This window comes from Bombus impatiens, unplaced genomic scaffold (genome assembly GCF_000188095.3).
Source record: "Bombus impatiens unplaced genomic scaffold, BIMP_2.2 scf_0075, whole genome shotgun sequence".
Classification (NCBI taxonomy): domain Eukaryota; kingdom Metazoa; phylum Arthropoda; class Insecta; order Hymenoptera; family Apidae; genus Bombus; species Bombus impatiens.
Window position 1 is genome coordinate 94,474 of NT_176494.1, and position 16,754 is coordinate 111,227.

At 31.7% G+C, this 16,754-nt stretch overlaps 3 protein-coding genes and 1 non-coding gene across 7 annotated transcripts; 2 read left to right on the forward strand and 2 right to left on the reverse strand.

The window, feature by feature from the left end:
- The first annotated feature begins 33 nt into the window (after nt 1-33).
- Nucleotides 34-2,245, forward strand: LOC100749746 (AP-3 complex subunit mu-1). The gene is made up of 9 exons (XM_003485670.4): nt 34-183; nt 366-550; nt 627-861; nt 940-1,099; nt 1,196-1,309; nt 1,373-1,552; nt 1,630-1,788; nt 1,879-1,929; nt 1,997-2,245. The coding sequence occupies exons 1-9, from the start codon at nt 149-151 to the stop codon at nt 2,129-2,131; spliced, it is 1,254 nt and encodes a 417-aa protein (XP_003485718.1). The 5' UTR covers nt 34-148; the 3' UTR covers nt 2,132-2,245.
- Nucleotides 2,246-2,458: 213 nt separating this feature from the next.
- On the reverse strand, nt 2,459-4,242 carry LOC100741290 (transcriptional adapter 1). Of its 2 annotated transcripts, XM_003485684.3 has the most exons (5): nt 3,934-4,242; nt 3,683-3,719; nt 3,386-3,595; nt 2,806-3,318; nt 2,459-2,726 (listed from the first exon to the last, which is right to left on the reverse strand). In XM_003485684.3, exons 1-5 carry the CDS (start codon nt 4,002-4,004, stop codon nt 2,592-2,594), a joined length of 966 nt encoding a protein of 321 aa, XP_003485732.1. In that variant the 5' UTR covers nt 4,005-4,242; the 3' UTR covers nt 2,459-2,591. The 2 variants fall into 2 exon arrangements, with proteins under 2 accessions (XP_003485732.1, XP_012249573.1); XM_012394150.3 differs by lacking the exon at nt 3,683-3,719 and having other exon boundaries at nt 3,934-4,207.
- Nucleotides 4,243-13,551: 9,309 nt separating this feature from the next.
- LOC100749865 (polypeptide N-acetylgalactosaminyltransferase 35A) lies at nt 13,552-16,541 on the reverse strand. Of its 3 annotated transcripts, none has more exons than XM_012394153.3 (7): nt 16,440-16,541; nt 15,701-16,049; nt 14,886-15,567; nt 14,680-14,797; nt 14,127-14,615; nt 13,933-14,064; nt 13,552-13,856 (listed from the first exon to the last, which is right to left on the reverse strand). In XM_012394153.3, exons 2-7 carry the CDS (start codon nt 16,047-16,049, stop codon nt 13,695-13,697), a joined length of 1,932 nt encoding a protein of 643 aa, XP_012249576.1. In that variant the 5' UTR covers nt 16,440-16,541; the 3' UTR covers nt 13,552-13,694. The 3 variants fall into 3 exon arrangements, with proteins under 3 accessions (XP_012249576.1, XP_003485719.1, XP_012249575.1); XM_003485671.4 differs by lacking the exon at nt 16,440-16,541 and adding an exon at nt 16,169-16,313; XM_012394152.3 differs by lacking the exon at nt 16,440-16,541 and adding an exon at nt 16,115-16,133.
- On the forward strand, nt 16,490-16,562 carry TRNAR-CCU. Its single transcript has one exon. It is a non-coding gene; the product is annotated as a tRNA-Arg (tRNA).
- The last annotated feature ends 192 nt before the right edge of the window (nt 16,563-16,754 follow it).

The window sequence follows — 16,754 nt, forward strand, 5'->3', positions numbered from 1 at the left end:
AAATGCAGGATAATAAATGTAGGTTCCTGCATCAGTGTTAGTACAATTTATAAATACAGAACCATATGTCAAGTGTATGTAACATACCAAAATAAAATTGACAAACAACTTGAACAGTGGACTGTTCAGAACAATTTCTTTAAAAAAAATGATACATAGTCTTTTTATTATCAACTCGTCAGGGTAAGTATTAAATTGTGGGTAAACATATATATTTAGTATCTGACAAGTATTTGGTTAGAAACTTGCATATGATCATATATATATATATATATCGTATTTTATATATATTTCAAAAAATTTTATGTATGATTAAAAAATTTCAATTCTGGGTTTCATAAACTTAAAATATTGTTTACCCTTAGAGATGTTTTCATGGAAAAGCATTGGAAAAGTGCAGTGGCACGGTCACTATGTGACTACTTCTTTGATCAACAGCGAAGAGTTTTATCTCCTGAAGACACACCACCTGTAATAGCTACACCTCATCATTATCTCATTAGTATATATCGTTGTAATATGTTTTTTGTTGCGGTATGCATGACAGAAGGTATTTATTCATAATATGAGATTAATAAATTGCTTTAATTGTAAAATATATTTTAAATATTATTTTTATTTTATAGTTCCGCCATTATTTGTGATAGAATTTTTACACAGAGTAGTGGATACTTTTGAAGACTATTTTAGTGAATGTACAGAAACTATCATAAAAGAAAACTATGTGGTTGTCTATGAATTATTAGATGAAATGTTGGACAATGGTTTTCCATTAGCTACAGAATCTAATATTTTGAAGGAACTTATTAAACCACCAAATATATTAAGAACTATCGCAAATACTGTAACAGGAAAATCTAAGTAAGTATATTAACTATATATTTGAGGTAAAATATAAAAATTGATATATATATATTTAACTGTATATATAAATTATAGTGTTAGTGCAACATTACCAAGTGGACAATTATCTAATGTTCCTTGGAGGCGTACTGGTGTTAAATATACAAATAATGAAGCATATTTTGATGTTGTAGAAGAAGTTGATGCTATTATAGATAGAACTGGTGCAACTGTGTTTGCAGAAATTCAAGGCTATGTATGCGTTTTGTCTAATATTATCAGTACTGATTTATTTATGGATAGAAATATTTATATAATAAATATATTGTATAATTATATGTTTAAATTGTAGATTGACTGTTGTATAAAATTAAGTGGTATGCCAGATTTAACACTTTCTTTCATGAATCCCAGATTATTTGATGATGTCAGTTTTCATCCTTGTGTTAGATTTAAAAGATGGGAGGTAAGAACAAGTAAAAGCTTAAACTTATTAATCACATCATTAATAGAATACTTTTTTTCCCAGTCAGAACGAATACTTTCCTTTATTCCACCAGATGGTAATTTTCGTCTTCTTTCTTATCACATAGGATCACAAAGTATTGTGGCAATCCCAATATATGTAAGACATAATATTAGTCTCAAGGAATTAGGAGGTGGGAGATTAGACATAACTGTTGGGCCAAAGCAAACCATTGGCAGAACCGTGTGCATTATATTTTTCTTATATTTTTATGTGGAAATATAAAAAACTGATATAATTTTACTACATATATATTTTAGGTAGAAAATGTTACATTAGAAATTCCTATGCCAAAAATAGTTTTAAATTGTACATTAACTCCAAATCAAGGAAAATACTCATTTGATCCTGTGAGCAAAATACTCTTATGGGATATTGGAAGGATAGATGTTTCCAAATTACCGAACTTAAGAGGCTCTGTAAAATAATTATACGATTATAAAATAATTTTTTAGGGTGTAAGTAAACATACATAAATTAAAAACTAATTTAAAAAATTAATTTTTTAGATTACTATTCAAAATTCTGCCAGTATAATGGAATCTAATCCTGCAATTAATGTATGTATATATTATATATATGTATTACTATTGTATGTAATATAGTTTAACAATTATTTTACTTTAGGTTCACTTTACAATCAATCAGTTGGCAGTTTCTGGCTTAAAAGTTAATCGATTGGATATGTACGGAGAAAAATATAAACCATTCAAAGGTGTGAAATATATTACCAAAGCCGGAAAATTTCAAATTAGAATGTAAATAAGAATAATGTGAAACGTTTCTCATATCAATCATAAGACTAAATATGTGTGTTAAATTTCATGGGAATATATATAATTAAAAATAAAGAATAATAAAATCTTGTAAAACAAATTAATTTGATTTTTATTCACATTATATGTTAAACTTTCATTATGAATGTACTTACAGTCAAGCATTTCATCATGCTTTTTAATATAAATGATTTCAAGTATACTATATCATTAATGACACAATAAAAAATTGTGTTCATTGGTAATGGAATAAATACCAAAGAAAAAATTTATGAAGAGGGAAAGAAAATATTGAAAGAATATAATTATAAACTTGAAATTAATTTGCAATTTATTTTATTAGCAAAGTGTATCTTATAAAAGAATGTCATAAATAATATAAGTAACTTATTTCGATTTTGTTTTAAAACACTTGTTTTAAAAAATAATCTAGGCTATTAAATAAATTAATCTATAATAGGTTGATGACATGATAATCTCTTAACTTCAAGATCTTCCCATGTTAGATGTGTTGCATATGTAAATAATCGTTCCATATTAGTTGCATAAATTGTATGGTTGCTAACAAGATTTTTATACATCTGTTTGAAATAAAACAGTTATTAAACCATAAAATATTAAGCGTTATTTAAATAATTTCAATGAATTATCTTCCCTAACCTTTAGTGTATGTTGTAAATCAGCTGTATTAACAGGTTTTAACGAAGGTGGAATAGTTTGTGGAGAACATGCGTAAGCAAAAGCTGTAGCTTGCTCTGCTTCTTCAATATTTGGTTTTATCATAGGCACTTGACCATAAGGATCTATTATTTCTGTTGCAGTGTAGTCCGATGATCTTAATATGTGAGTAGAATTTCTTTTCCATGAACTAGGTACTGGTTCTCCAATATTATAAATAAATGAACCATCTCTAACAGCATACCCTTTTCTTCTTGTAAATATTGCTGTAAGTATATTTTTTAAAAAAATCTGTGTAGCTGCTATAACTATATGTGCAGTACTTTCTTCTGCTCCATCCATATTATTTTCCCATGCTGCAAGCATTAATCTTGCTAAAACAAAAGTTCTATCTGGGAGTACAAGTTCTTGAGCACTAGAACGATTTGCTCCAATAGGCTCATCTCCAACAGGTGATGAAGTTTGACTTAATACTTCAACATACATATCTGCGGGCTAAATATAAAATATAAAAGAGATTATAGTTTACGTCTAAACAAATAAATTGACTGTAATTCCATACCTCAAAATTTGATTTATCAGTTCTATATTTGCGTTTTAATCTTAGCCTCTTTTCTTTTATAGCTTTATCTCGATCTAATTTCCGTGTAGGTGTAGCAGCAGCTAAACCTCTAACTTTATTAAATAAACAAAGAAGAAATTCATTATGAAGATGAACTTGATCTTCTGTCATGATATTTCTTGCTTCACAATCAAATTCTTCTTTCGTTGTCTAAAATAATAACATTTTATGAATGATATTATCAATAATATTATAAACTGTTTTTAAATATTAAAATGTCACAATAATATTAAATACCTTCATTTGAAACCACAGTTTCATCTTTTCAAAGTACCTATCAACAATATAAGATTTTTAAGAATTATACTTCAATATTTATAAACATTTTATATAAAAAACAAAAAAAAAAGAAGATTGTAATCATTTAAAATAATAAAAAATTCTAAAATATAATATTCTATTTATAATGAAAATTATGTAAAATATTTTTTTCCAAATGCGTTGGGTATATAATAACCTTTTTCTTAAACTAATAAAATATATCTTACACTTTTGCATTTTCACCAAGCGAGGCTACAAGACTTTTTCTGGCTAAATTTAATTCTTTCGATGTTGTCATTTTTGAGAGAGAAATAAGCTTTACAGAGAATAACCTATAAGTACGGTCAATTTCAACGTAATCCTTAAATATTGCTTTCAATTTGTATTTATATGTACTGCAATATTTTTGATTTAATTACACTGTTACTCATATATTTCGATAAAGTTTTATACTGATTGTTTATAATTTTGTGACATTTCTCTAAGCAATGAAACCTCTTAATAAAAATTTGTATACTGACTTCCATATTATAATGTGGTATATACATATGTATATATATATGTACTTATGTATATATATTGTTTAATATTATACATTTTTGAATGTTTTATATGGAATACTTGAAAATGAAGAATAAATATTATTCAATTATAAATTATAGTTATACAGATATCTCCCATATAACATAATATTTCTATAACACGATTTCGCTTATCGGTTCGATAATTGGGGAAATCACCGTAGAAAAAGGTACATAATGAAACTTTTTAAATATAAACATTCGATATTTTTCATTCGAGCAAGCGTACATATTATCCTAAATTAACGTACCGGATTTCGGAATATTGAAATTTTTGATTCATTTTTAGTTTGTGCAATATCAAGCTTTTGAAAAAGTCACTCAAAAATTTGTTCGATATAAGCAAGTCGCAACTTGAAGTTTTTCTGATAAAAAATTGATGACATTTTTTATAGATAATTTTGAACATTTAATTATGTCAGATAGTAAATTTTCTCTGTGTGAAAATGAAAAAATATTAAGTTGTTCAGAAAGTTCGTGTCGATTTTCGGTAGGTGACATTAGGACAGGTCTGAATATATAAGAATGACTGAAAACAAATGATATGTATATATATTCTAAAAGGTGATGTCTCAGGCATCTTTAGAAAAAAGTTTGGTTGGGATACATTAATCTTTGTTAATTTTATACGCTCTTAAATATGGGAGGGAACAAAGCTCGTTATAAGCATTTGATGCTTTTCTTCTACCGAAAAGGCAAAAATGTAACACAAGCAGCAAATAAGATACGCGCTGTTTATGCTGACGGCGCTATAGTTGAAAGAATTGTGCGGAAATGGTTTGCTAGGTTTAAAGCTGATGATTCCAACCTTGAAGATAAAGAACCCTCGGGTATGCCCTCTACACTGAAGATTAGATTAAAACACTGATCGAGAATAATCCATGCTATACGACACATGAATTAACAGAAATATTAAAAATATCAAAATCCACCATCCACGAGCATTTTGGGAAGCTTGACTATATAAATCGTTTTAATGTACGAGTTCCCCACGATTTAACGGAAAAAGATCCGAAGGATCGTATTTCCATTTGCGGCTCGCTCTATAAACGCAACGGGGAAACACCATTTTCAAAGCAAGTAGTGACGGGGAATGAAAAATGGATTATTTATAATAACGTTGGGCGGAAAAGATATTGGGGAAAGCGGAATGAATCACCTTTAGCCACCCAAAAGCCGGTCTTCATCCGAAGAAAGTCATGCTTTATGTCTGATGGAACTAGAAAGGAACCTTGTATTATGAGCTTCTACCAAATAACCAGACGATAAATTCGTATTGCTTGCAATTTGACGAATTAAAGACAGTAATTGAACAAAAACGTCCAGGCAACCAGCGAATCGGAAGAGTGTTGTGTTTCATCCAAACAATACGCAGTCTCGTGTGTCATTGACTACTTGACAAAAGCTGTTGGAACTTGTTTGGGATGTGCTACTCCACTCACCATATTTACCAGACATTGCCCCCTCAGATTTTCACCTTTTAGGTCATTACAAAATTTCCTTAATGATAAAAGCTTTAACTCTTTGGTCAACATAAAAAATTATATTGAGAACTTTTTAGCCGAAATACTTGAGAAGTTCTGGAAGGATGGAATGTTCAAGTTGTGTGAAAAATGGAGAAAGGTTGTGGAACAAAATGGCACCTATATAATTTAATCGTATATCGAAATTTAAATGTGCTGCATTTTAAATTTCCTTAAAAATCGGAATGAACTTTCCAGACAGCCCAATATTTATATGTCGGAGTCAGGTTGGCATTTCGGGGCTTTCTATGAACCTTTACTTACTTTACCATCGGTACAATGTTTATCTGTACAAAGGTGGACACTACAAGAGGCTATGAGTAATAGCGGCGATATGATGGTCGAGATGATGGTGACAACGAATTCGGGTTCGATAACGAATCCATGATCCACGGGATGACGAGTACAAACGTAATATTGTATACCGATTCGGGTAACTTTCTCGATAACTCAATCAGCAATTCGTCCAACTAACTAACTAACCCCTAATCCAAATGAAACTGCCCTTATATATTCCTGTCCCCTATTCTTGGTTCAATCTTTGTTTTTTTAGCGAGAGCCATATAATCATTCCATATCTCTGTCAGATAAATACTAGAATAACAAAACCGCGCAATTAGTAAACTCAGCTGCCTCAGGAAGAGAAATTAATTGTTTATTATATTTTTTTTTTAGTGGAGGAAAGAAAATCTTTGCTTTCTGACGATAATAAATCAGTGAAATGATGCGGTAATTTTAATATATTCTCTATACACAATAATTTTTTAGATTTAACATTAAATTTATTTTCCTCGCGAGAATGTTTTTGCTATACTAAAGCCTACGTTACTTCTATAGGACGTATTGTAAATGTGATTGCCTTGAATTCGCCTTTAGTATTTTCATTATAAGTTTTAAACTTCTGCATTTTTTATTTTCTGTTAATAAAAATTTTATTGACATATTAGTGAAACGCTTCCGATTAAAATGGAACCAAATACGATATTGTTATAAAATTCGGTTATGTTGACTGAGCTTATGAAACTTCTTTGATCATACTTGTCGCTGTGCAATATCTAGTAACCTCCTAGCTGCTAAGACTCGTTTTACGTTTAACCCTTTACACTCGAGAGGCGACAGTCACTGTTTATGCTAGATTTCGACATCTTCAATTGATGAGAGTGCAATATTGGTTTGTAAATTGGTTCGTTAGCTCTTTGTGTTCTTTGTTAGGAAGTGTAAAATGTTAGACTTTAAAACGGAGATGAAATATTTAATCCCATATCCCTCCGAAACTATGGTTCTGACAACGTCTCCAACGTTAGTTCGGATTTGACGATCATAGCAAAAGTATTACAGTTTAGAAACCCTAAAAAAATGATTTTCGGAAGTGAAATTAGCTCAAATGAAGATGAACTTGATTTTGAGTTGTTGAAGAATGAGATCAATTATATTCAAGAATGCATCTTAGTTAATGCTTTATAAATTATCATACAAAAAAATATAGAAGATAGTATCACAAAATCATATTTTCAAAAATGTAAATATAGACAAATTATTAGAATATAATGTTTTGTAAGTTAACTTGGATATAAAATCATTTTACGCCAGCTGTAAGACACGCGTCACGTATACGTTAAATCATCCGGAGTAGCTGCTACGCCCGACCGAAAAAGTCCTCGAGTGCAAAGGTTTAACCCCTTGTCCTACAACAACGAGTGAAACTCGTGGTAAGAAATTTGGGTGCAATGTAAAAGGTGCCAAAGGTACGGTCACACGCAGAAATACTGCAACCATACCTTCCGCTGCGTTAAATGTGCAGGTACACACCCCACTGACCAGTGCACTAAATCACCGGAAACCCCAGCGAAGTGCATACACTGTCAAGGTGACCATCCTGCTAACTACAACGGCTGCACAGCCTACAAAACCCTGTACACAAATAAGTACCCTAAACTCAGGGCAAAAGAGATAACCAATCAAACACCCAGTCCTCTTAAATTCACTACTACCTCAATCCCCTTAACCAATCAAATACCCAGTCCCCCTAAATTCACCACTACTTCAACCTCCTATGCCCAAGCAGTACAAGGAATCCAAAATAATCCGAATAGCCACAGGAACCACTTCAAAATAGTGTCCCCAATTCACCAAACACAAACAACGTCTTTAGACTTGGAAGGCTAATAGAAAAACAACCAGAGCAAATAAATAATTTGCTATCACTACTAACACTCATCATGGATAAATTAACACGCCCCGACGCAAAATAAAACCAAAACGCATAGCTCTTTGGAATGCCAACGGTCTAGCTCAACACAAATTTGAACTAGAACTCTTCCTAAAACAGCAGCAAATCGACGTAATGCTCGTATCGGAAACCCACTTCACCGACAAAAACTATCTGAAAATAAACGGTTATAAATTCTACCATACCTAACATCCCAGCGGAAAGGCCCACGGCAGCACCGGAATCATAATCAAATCAAGCATTAAGCACTACGAACTTCCATCGTTCCAGAAAGACTATCTCCAAGCAACAAACGTAGCAATAGAAGACTGTCATGGTACAATCACCACTTCAGCAGTATACTGCCCTTCCAGACACTCCATCGCCAAAGAAGACTTTGATAACTTCCTGGACACCCTGGGTAGTAGATTCATAGCTGGAGGAGACTATAACGCCAAACATACCCAATGGGGCAGCAGACTGATTACAGTAAGAGGCAAAAATCTCTTAAACAGCTTTGGTTGGTTATCTCATAACCAACAATGTCAACTACCTCACCACATACGAACCCACATACTGGCCCACTGACACTAACAAAATACCTGACCTTCTTGACTTCTTCATAACTAAAAATATCTCGCCACGATACGTCCATTCTTCATAACTAAAAATATCTCGCCAAGATACGTCCAAATCAACTCCTCGGCTGATCTCTTTTCTGATCCTTCCCCCGTGATAGCAACAGCCAGTTCAACAATTATCGAGAATACACCTAATGGCTTTATTCATAACCAACTCACCAACTGGCAGCTCTTTAGAGAAGTTTTTAATCACTCAACTTCAGCCTTAACTTCACTAAAAACTAATGAAGATATCGAAGCAGCCACGGAATACTTAAACATGAGCATAATAAACGCTATCCGCTCCTCCACACCTACTAAGATTTCTATCAGCAAACGTGAATATCCCCATTACATATTAAAAAAAATAGCAGAAAAATGTAGACTAAGAAGAGTATGGCAGACCCATAGAACACCGGATGACAAACGCAAACTGAACTTGCCGCTGACAATGAAAAATCTCGGATAGAACATGGAGCATCTGAGATCGGAAGTACGTCAAAGAACTCACCTTATTCTCGCAAATGGTGTCAGATAAGGTACTATAACAATAATAAGACCACCACCATTTGCAATCTTTGTAAAAAATATGTTTGTGAAAAATGCACACAGAAGAAAGTTTACGTTTGTATTGAAGAAAGTTTGTTTGTAAGAATAATAAATTTTGTACCTAATAATTTAAATTATATTTGTACTTTATTTATTCTATTACGCTTATTACGTTTATTATTATATTATATTATATTTCTTATATTTACCAATGGAAATTTATTTTAACATTCTTGTTATCAAAGGTTTTAGTACTGAATATTCTTCATTATTGTACTTATTGTTAAAGATGTTATTATATAGTTTTTATGATCTCAGAACATGGAGTTCCTTTTGTAAGATAATAATAGATCAATAAATATAAAAATATTCTACTATTACGTATTGTTTAAAGACCAGTCATTTCGACTGGCTTTAGTAGAGATAGCTACGTCTCAAATGTCGGTAGTTCTAGCGTTAAAATCCTTCGGTGACTACCAAACCGCTCTCTGTTCTCGCCTAATTATACTTCTAACAACAACTCATGGCGAGCGACATTTGACTCTGATAATAAGCGTACATGTTACAATGTTGCCACTCTCATATGTTCTCGTGAACGCGTGTTCCGAGTTAAGTGAATAACCCTGTATATTGGTTACCGGTCGCCGATCGCTTAGCTTCTGTTTATAAACAAAGGTCGACCGAGCTTAAAGGTGAGACTATAAGAAACATGTCTGTTACAACTTATAATTCAATGAAAAGTGAATATCATCAATGTATTAAGTTTGGATTTGGGTTAGGCTTCTCAATCCGATCATCGTAAAGTGTAGACAACTAATAAATTATGTAATTATAAAGATAGTAGATGAATATTATTATTACTGATGAATACTGATATTATTTTACGAAAAGTACAATTGCTCTTATTTTGCGGAGGCGTTTCCAGTCGCTTCTTGGTGGCTTAGATTGAAAAAATTAACCCAAATCCAATACATCGATTATATTTATTCACTTTTAATTAGGTTATAACAGATATTTCTTATAGTCTCACAAATACACATTGTGCACAGAACTTCCAAGCTCCTCGACCCTCGTTTATAAATAGAAGATAAACAGTCAGCGGTCAATAACCAAACAGACGCATACGCTGTTGTCACGTCGGAGACACGGGAAATCACGAAATTGACAGATCACCGGTGATCTTGTAACGTCAATTCACATCAGAGACCAGGCCACACACCGCGGGCAGGATGGCGCCCAGATGTCTGCACATCCTTGGCGCGTATCTTCAATAGTCTTAAGTACCCACCAGGGGTCTTGGAATTTTCATAGTTAAGGTCCTTCGAACCAAGCGAGTATCTCTTGTCTCAGATTTCCTTTCACGTTTATTGTTTACTACGGGTTAACACGGAAAGTTGGTTTTCCTCATGTCTGGTATGTTCCGTTAGCAACTTTCTCACGAGGGCGGCTAAAATCCTTCCTGGTCCACCAAACGTCTTATTATCCAATCGGAGACGGTGTCTAACCAAAATCGTAATCAACAAATCCGATAGTCCTGTGTCCTTAGACACACCCACCCATAGCTTTCCTCAGACACAGTATCGTCAGTAAAATTTCACTTATTCTGTATCCTTAGAATAGTCAACATATCTTTCCCGGTCTCTACCCTTATAACAGTCGCGTATCAGTGTAACTAAGTCTTACATAACGTGGTTGGAGTGAATTGTGATTTATGTTAATTCACTGTGTATTCCATTGTGATTGCTGAATTCATAATAAAGTTTAATTAAAACAAAATTAATAGTTGTGTTACGACTCAGCTATTTTATTTTATCTTCCAACCCTCAAGTTTACGTGACAATCTCCTCGCGTCGCAGTTCGAACGTTTCACAAATAAGGTAAAGAATTGAACTTTAGATATAGTAGTAAAATTTATTGTATGAATCCAACAGAGTGACGGTTCAGAGTTATAACAGAGAATGTGGAGAGCTGATTTTAGAAAGGTTTATATACTATGGGTTTGGCTCTTATGGAAGGGGTGTCGCCGGGGCCCAGGTCTGAGTTTGCCATGCTGTTACTGTTTTCTGACACTGGAATACTCTCTACATTGTCGTTTCGATAGCCTGCAGGATGTTCGTTAAACTCCCTTGGTTTTTCTATCGCTAATTCATGGCTTTGTGACACAGTCAGGGACACACAATTATTGACAGAATGTAGTGTAGTGATACCGACAATTTCTTGCAAATATCTCGTAAATTAAAGCCAAGCAGCAGTTGTATATATCGCAAAAAGTTGTTCAAAATACTGATTTCTACAACATTTCTAAAAATTATTGAAATCAATGAAATGGGTGTGATATCGATAATTACCATGGTTTTTAACCTTGTTCAGCCATTTAAGTCCCAGGAGTCATTGAAAAAACAGGGTCGAAAAATCCCGAACAGCGCGATAACGCTTGTCTTAATCATTTGCGAAGAGAACCAAGCGGCGCAATAGTGCTCGTCATATTTGTTACTTTATGAAATATATCTATATTATTATATATGCGTACTGTTAGTTTATAAATATTTCAAGTTTTGTTCAATAAAAATTATTGAGAAGATAACAATGAAATAGAAAATACCGTTAGTCATCCTTTCCGACACAAAATCTAAACAGCGTGATCGTGCTGCTTGAGATACAAACAGTTAGGGAGCAATGGACATAATATTTGCAATTAAGGCGAGTAAAAGTGAAAATAGAAAATTTGAAAATACATGTTGTATGTCGAAATCATTGTAAAGCTATATGCCATTTCTTCATGGCTATATCGTAAAAATTGTCCGGGAACCGAAGCCGGAGATCAACTTCACTTTTTTAAATGAAACGTTTTACATTTTTTAATACATTAATCGATTCATCATAGCATTTCTTATAAAAAATTATTAACCTATTTATGTTGAAAATTTATTAGTAGTGCACAAAAAACTTGTTGCAAGGGTTTAAAAATATAAATAAAATTAATAAATTTTGGGTTTTTGTCAATTAGCAGCCAAGTGTATATACCGTATTTTATGACAGAAAATCTCTTCGTCATTATGATATTCATTATTTATGCCAATATTATACTTTCGAGAGAATCTAATCTGATCTATCTATTTGCTTGAATCGAATCACGTTAATTTTTCAGTTTCCCAGCTACATACCATAGAAATAATGTTATTGGTTAATAGCTATTTCGGATGATCGATGTACAAATTTTTTGATTAGATGTCATTTTTGTAGGTGGTTTGTAAGGTTGCCTGATGCGAGTATAAAGGAGTGAAGGTGTGTGGGTCATCAGAAAATTTGTATATTGTTTTGTTATGCACGATGTATGCACGACGTACATTTTGTCCTGAAGATAACGGATTTCGGTACGTGACTTTCCCGAAATTTCATCGGAACAATAGATTAAACTCTTTAAAATCATCACATAAAATGATTGAGGAGAAGGCCCCTTGATAAGCTTTTGTAAGGTCACGAGGCAATCTCATGCTAGCCCAAGTTAAATGGGCCTTCAAGGCACTTGAACTTAGCTTAAGTAGAAATGGTTCCATATACGTGTACAGAATCGATTTTTCAAGTGGCTGGGCCAGTTTAGTTTACTAATGGAAACGGCTTCATATAAATAGACTGGAGCAAATGTTCTTTGATTAGCGTACTTGCCAGTAGATCTCCAGTTTAAACCTTGATGACACATTATTTATGGTTCCGATAACACACGACGCGTTGAGCTTGACATCTGCATTTAACTGCATTGACTTACATTGACTTGAATGTTACAATGTATGTACAGATATACAGGGTAGTTGGTAACTGGTGGTACAAGCAGAAAGGGGGTGATTCTACGCGAAAAAAGAAGTCGAAAATATAGAATAAAAATTTTTCGTTTGAGGTTTTGTTTTCGAGAAAATCGACTTTGAATTTTCGCTCGGTACGTGTGCACCTTATCACGTCTCGTTAAAACGGATCTCACTGTAGATCGTTGTCTCGATGGAAAAATTAAAAAAAAAAAATTTTTATTCTATATTTTCGACTTCTTTTTTCGCGTAGAATCACCCCCTTTCCGCTTGTACCACCAGTTACCAACCACCCTATATATATATGTACATATCTACACATATGATTAAATATGTATATGTTTTATATGTTTCTACTTTCAGAGAAATTCATTTCTATTAATAAAATATCAGCTATTGTAACCGTTCCATAATATTAAAAATTGGTTAAAATTGTATTTAAAATTCTTTAAAAAATTCAATTTTTACTTTTATACATTTTTAATAATAATAATTATTATTTCATCTTCATAATGTAAAATAACATTATAGAATGCAACGTATAAAACAATATAAAAATCCTAAAACTTTCATAATAATCTATTCCATATCACAAACGCTTGTTAAAATTTATGATAATTATGATAATTTTCCTCTTATTACCTTTTTTCTCTAAAAATCTATTTTTTATCTTTTATTTCTGTAACTACCACTACTCCATTTGATGTCACCTAATTTCTTTTAAAAGAATTTTAGAGTGTACCAAATCCCATGATATAGAGCTTGTATCTTTTTTAGTGCACAAATCCATTACTATTTGTGTACTTTTTAATCCACGCATTATTCCCAAGCATGTGCCAGCTGCCATGTTATATATAGGTGTATTATTCTAAGCAAAATATATTTACTTGGTAAATAGAATATAATTTAAAATTGTAAATATTAGAGAACTAATAAATACTTACAGTATTTTTATGATGCCATTCTTGATTACCACCCATCTCATGACATTTTCCAAGCTTTGGAACTTTCTCAGCTCCTTCCATGCAAAGCATCTGGCCAAGTACTAATTCGTTTTTACTAGTCTCATACCACATCTATGAAAATTGAAATAAATTTAAAGAAACTTAATTTGAAGAGATATAATGTATTTAGTTACCTGTGATTTAATTCTTAAACATGGTGCTAATATAAGCTTAGAACCTTTTGTTTTAATATCTTTCTCACTTTGAATGCATAATGCTGAATTAGAAAGTCTAATTTGATATTGATCAGTGTAATTTCTTTTTCTAGAATGCCAGGGTTGTATCGGTTTCTGTTCGATTTTTGCCCATTTATCTTTTAATCTATTTTTATTATCATCTGGTAATGCTAGTTCAGGGTATACTACATTTAAATACCATGCAAAATTTTTACATTTTAATCTCTTCCTTAAATTTAATCTTTCCGAAATATCACCGTAATCGACTTTTTGAACATTTTTTAAAAAGTAATCTTTATATTCATCTAACCAAACATGTGCGACGCGTAATGAATTTTTCAACATAGTATCATGTTGATCAAATGTACCATATGGTCTCCTTCTCCTAAATACATGTCCAACTCTTGAGCATGGTATTAATTCAATACTTCCACCACACATCCAAATCTAAAAGACATTACAAATTATTATTGGAATAAAAAATATATGGTTAAAAAAATTATTATCTTACTCTAAATGATATTTCAAGATTTTCACCGCCCCAGATATCCATACCAGCATCATATTCTCCCAATTTTGTAAAGTATTTTCTGTCCATTGCAAATAAACCTCCAGCCATTGTTGGAGACCTATTGAATAATAATTGCTAACATATATATTACAGGAAACTAGTATATTAGTACACATGTAACTAAATAAGTACACATATATTCTCACTTTATAGGTTTTATAAAATCTTCATCATGAGCAAATGTACCAACTGGCACATTATCCCATTTAAAATGCAAACCCCAATTAAAACCTCCTCTTACCAGAGGACTACCAGTATATTGAAATGTGTCTGGATTAATTATATCAATAACTGGCATGGCAATGATAGTTTTTGAATGAGCAATTTGTGAGAGGAGGGGTTCTATCCATCTTTTGTTTACTTCTATATGACTGTCTAAGAAAATTAAAATTTCTCCAGTTGCTTTTCTTGCACCAAACATTCTTGCTCTAATCAATCCTTCTCGTTTCTCTGTTTTAAAAAATTTCACTTTACCATTAAAATTGTTGGCAATGTATGTCTCAATCTTTTCATGTAACGCTTTGCTATCACTCCAATCATTTACTAAGATAATTTCATGTAGAAGACTTGCAGGAGTTCTATCAATAATGGAATGCAAGGATCTTAAAAGTGTCATATAATGTTCATTATAAAAACATATAACAATACTAGCATTTGGTAACTTAGAAGAATACTTCTGTATTTCACATAATTTATGCCTCGTATCTGGTAATTCTCTATGCAACCCAATGTTATCTGATACTAATATATTAAAGGAATAATTTTTATATCCTTCATCTCGTTTTCGTTGATCTTCAAAATTTTTTACCATCCCTAGTTCATCTAAACCTATAAATAAATGCTATATCAATATGGAATCAAATTAATGGTTTGAAAAACAATTATACATGATATAATGATAAATAATATTAAAAAATGTTATATCAAGAATTTAAAATAAATATTAGTTTTCTGAATATACCTTGTCCTAATGTAACAGCAGGTTTTACTGGTACAGGTTGTAATTGTTGTAATAGTTTGTCACTATTTTTAAAGGCATTTCTCCTTAAATTATAAGTACCTTTATCTATCATACTTTGTTTGTCATGATGAGCAATTAAATTATTGTGGAATTTAAGATGTTGATTACTATAAGTTTTATGATAAAATTGGGAGTCTTTTCCTAACTTTGAATTCTCTAATACTAACATTGTTGGATTTGCAGTATTAGTATTTTGAGATAATCTTGAATAAAGATATAAACTAGAGGCCCATGTTAATGAAGCTATTATTATTCCAGATATAAAAGAAATATATCTTGTTGACATCATCTGTAAAGAATAAAAAATTACATAGCTTGTATTATATACAACGGTATATTTACTACTAACATTACTTTTATTAAAAGCAATTTACGGCAAGCAAAAAAATTACATATGCTCCAACTTACGTTGGAACACTTTTTTCTAGCCTTATTCAAATTCTGACTATCTGATGAAAGTGCATTCTAAAGATAAAAAGAGCACACAACGATGTTACTACAAGATACCATGTGTCACCATTTTGTAATTTACCAGTATAACGTATAACAGGTGCATTATTGATTTCTAATTATTTTATGATATATGTGTATATATAGATATATGTGTGCAATAGAAAAACGTAAATATTTTAGGGATAGCATTTATATCTATATTAATTTATTAATAATATTTAATTATCTTTTTATATTTTTAAAGGAATTTAAAGATGTAAGAATCTTTTCATACCAGCCCCTGTGGCCTAATGGATAAGGCATCGGTCTCCTAAACCGGGGATTGTGGGTTCGAGTCCCACCAGGGGTAATTTCAATTCAATAAATTTTTTTCCTTATAATAAAAAATTATTTCGTATTTTTACGTTTCTCGCTATTAGTATTTATCATTACTGCCTTTAGAAATGACAGAGAAATTAATAAAGACAAGGTAATTTATTTACACAAATATTTTAGTATTCAAATGTTTACATTATCGTAACAGAAAATATTCTTTTACAGA

Excerpts from the sequence above, each read along its gene's own strand:
- LOC100741290 (XM_003485684.3), bottom strand. The coding sequence starts at position 4,004 with ATGACAACATCGAAAGAATTAAATTTAGCCAGAAAAAGTCTTGTAGCC. Across the intron at positions 3,720-3,933 it reads CTTGGTGAAAATGCAAAAGT|GTACTTTGAAAAGATGAAAC; the intron begins GTAAGATATATT and ends TATTGTTGATAG. Across the intron at positions 3,319-3,385 it reads CTGATAAATCAAATTTTGAG|CCCGCAGATATGTATGTTGA; the intron begins GTATGGAATTAC and ends TTTTATATTTAG.
- LOC100749746 (XM_003485670.4), top strand. The coding sequence starts at position 149 with ATGATACATAGTCTTTTTATTATCAACTCGTCAGG. Across the intron at positions 862-939 it reads ACTGTAACAGGAAAATCTAA|TGTTAGTGCAACATTACCAA; the intron begins GTAAGTATATTA and ends TATAAATTATAG. Across the intron at positions 1,100-1,195 it reads TTGCAGAAATTCAAGGCTAT|ATTGACTGTTGTATAAAATT; the intron begins GTATGCGTTTTG and ends TTTAAATTGTAG.
- LOC100749865 (XM_012394153.3), bottom strand. The coding sequence starts at position 16,049 with ATGATGTCAACAAGATATATTTCTTTTATATCTGGAATAATAATAGCT. Across the intron at positions 14,616-14,679 it reads ATCTTGAAATATCATTTAGA|ATTTGGATGTGTGGTGGAAG; the intron begins GTAAGATAATAA and ends AATGTCTTTTAG. Across the intron at positions 14,065-14,126 it reads GTTTAAGAATTAAATCACAG|ATGTGGTATGAGACTAGTAA; the intron begins GTAACTAAATAC and ends CAATTTTCATAG.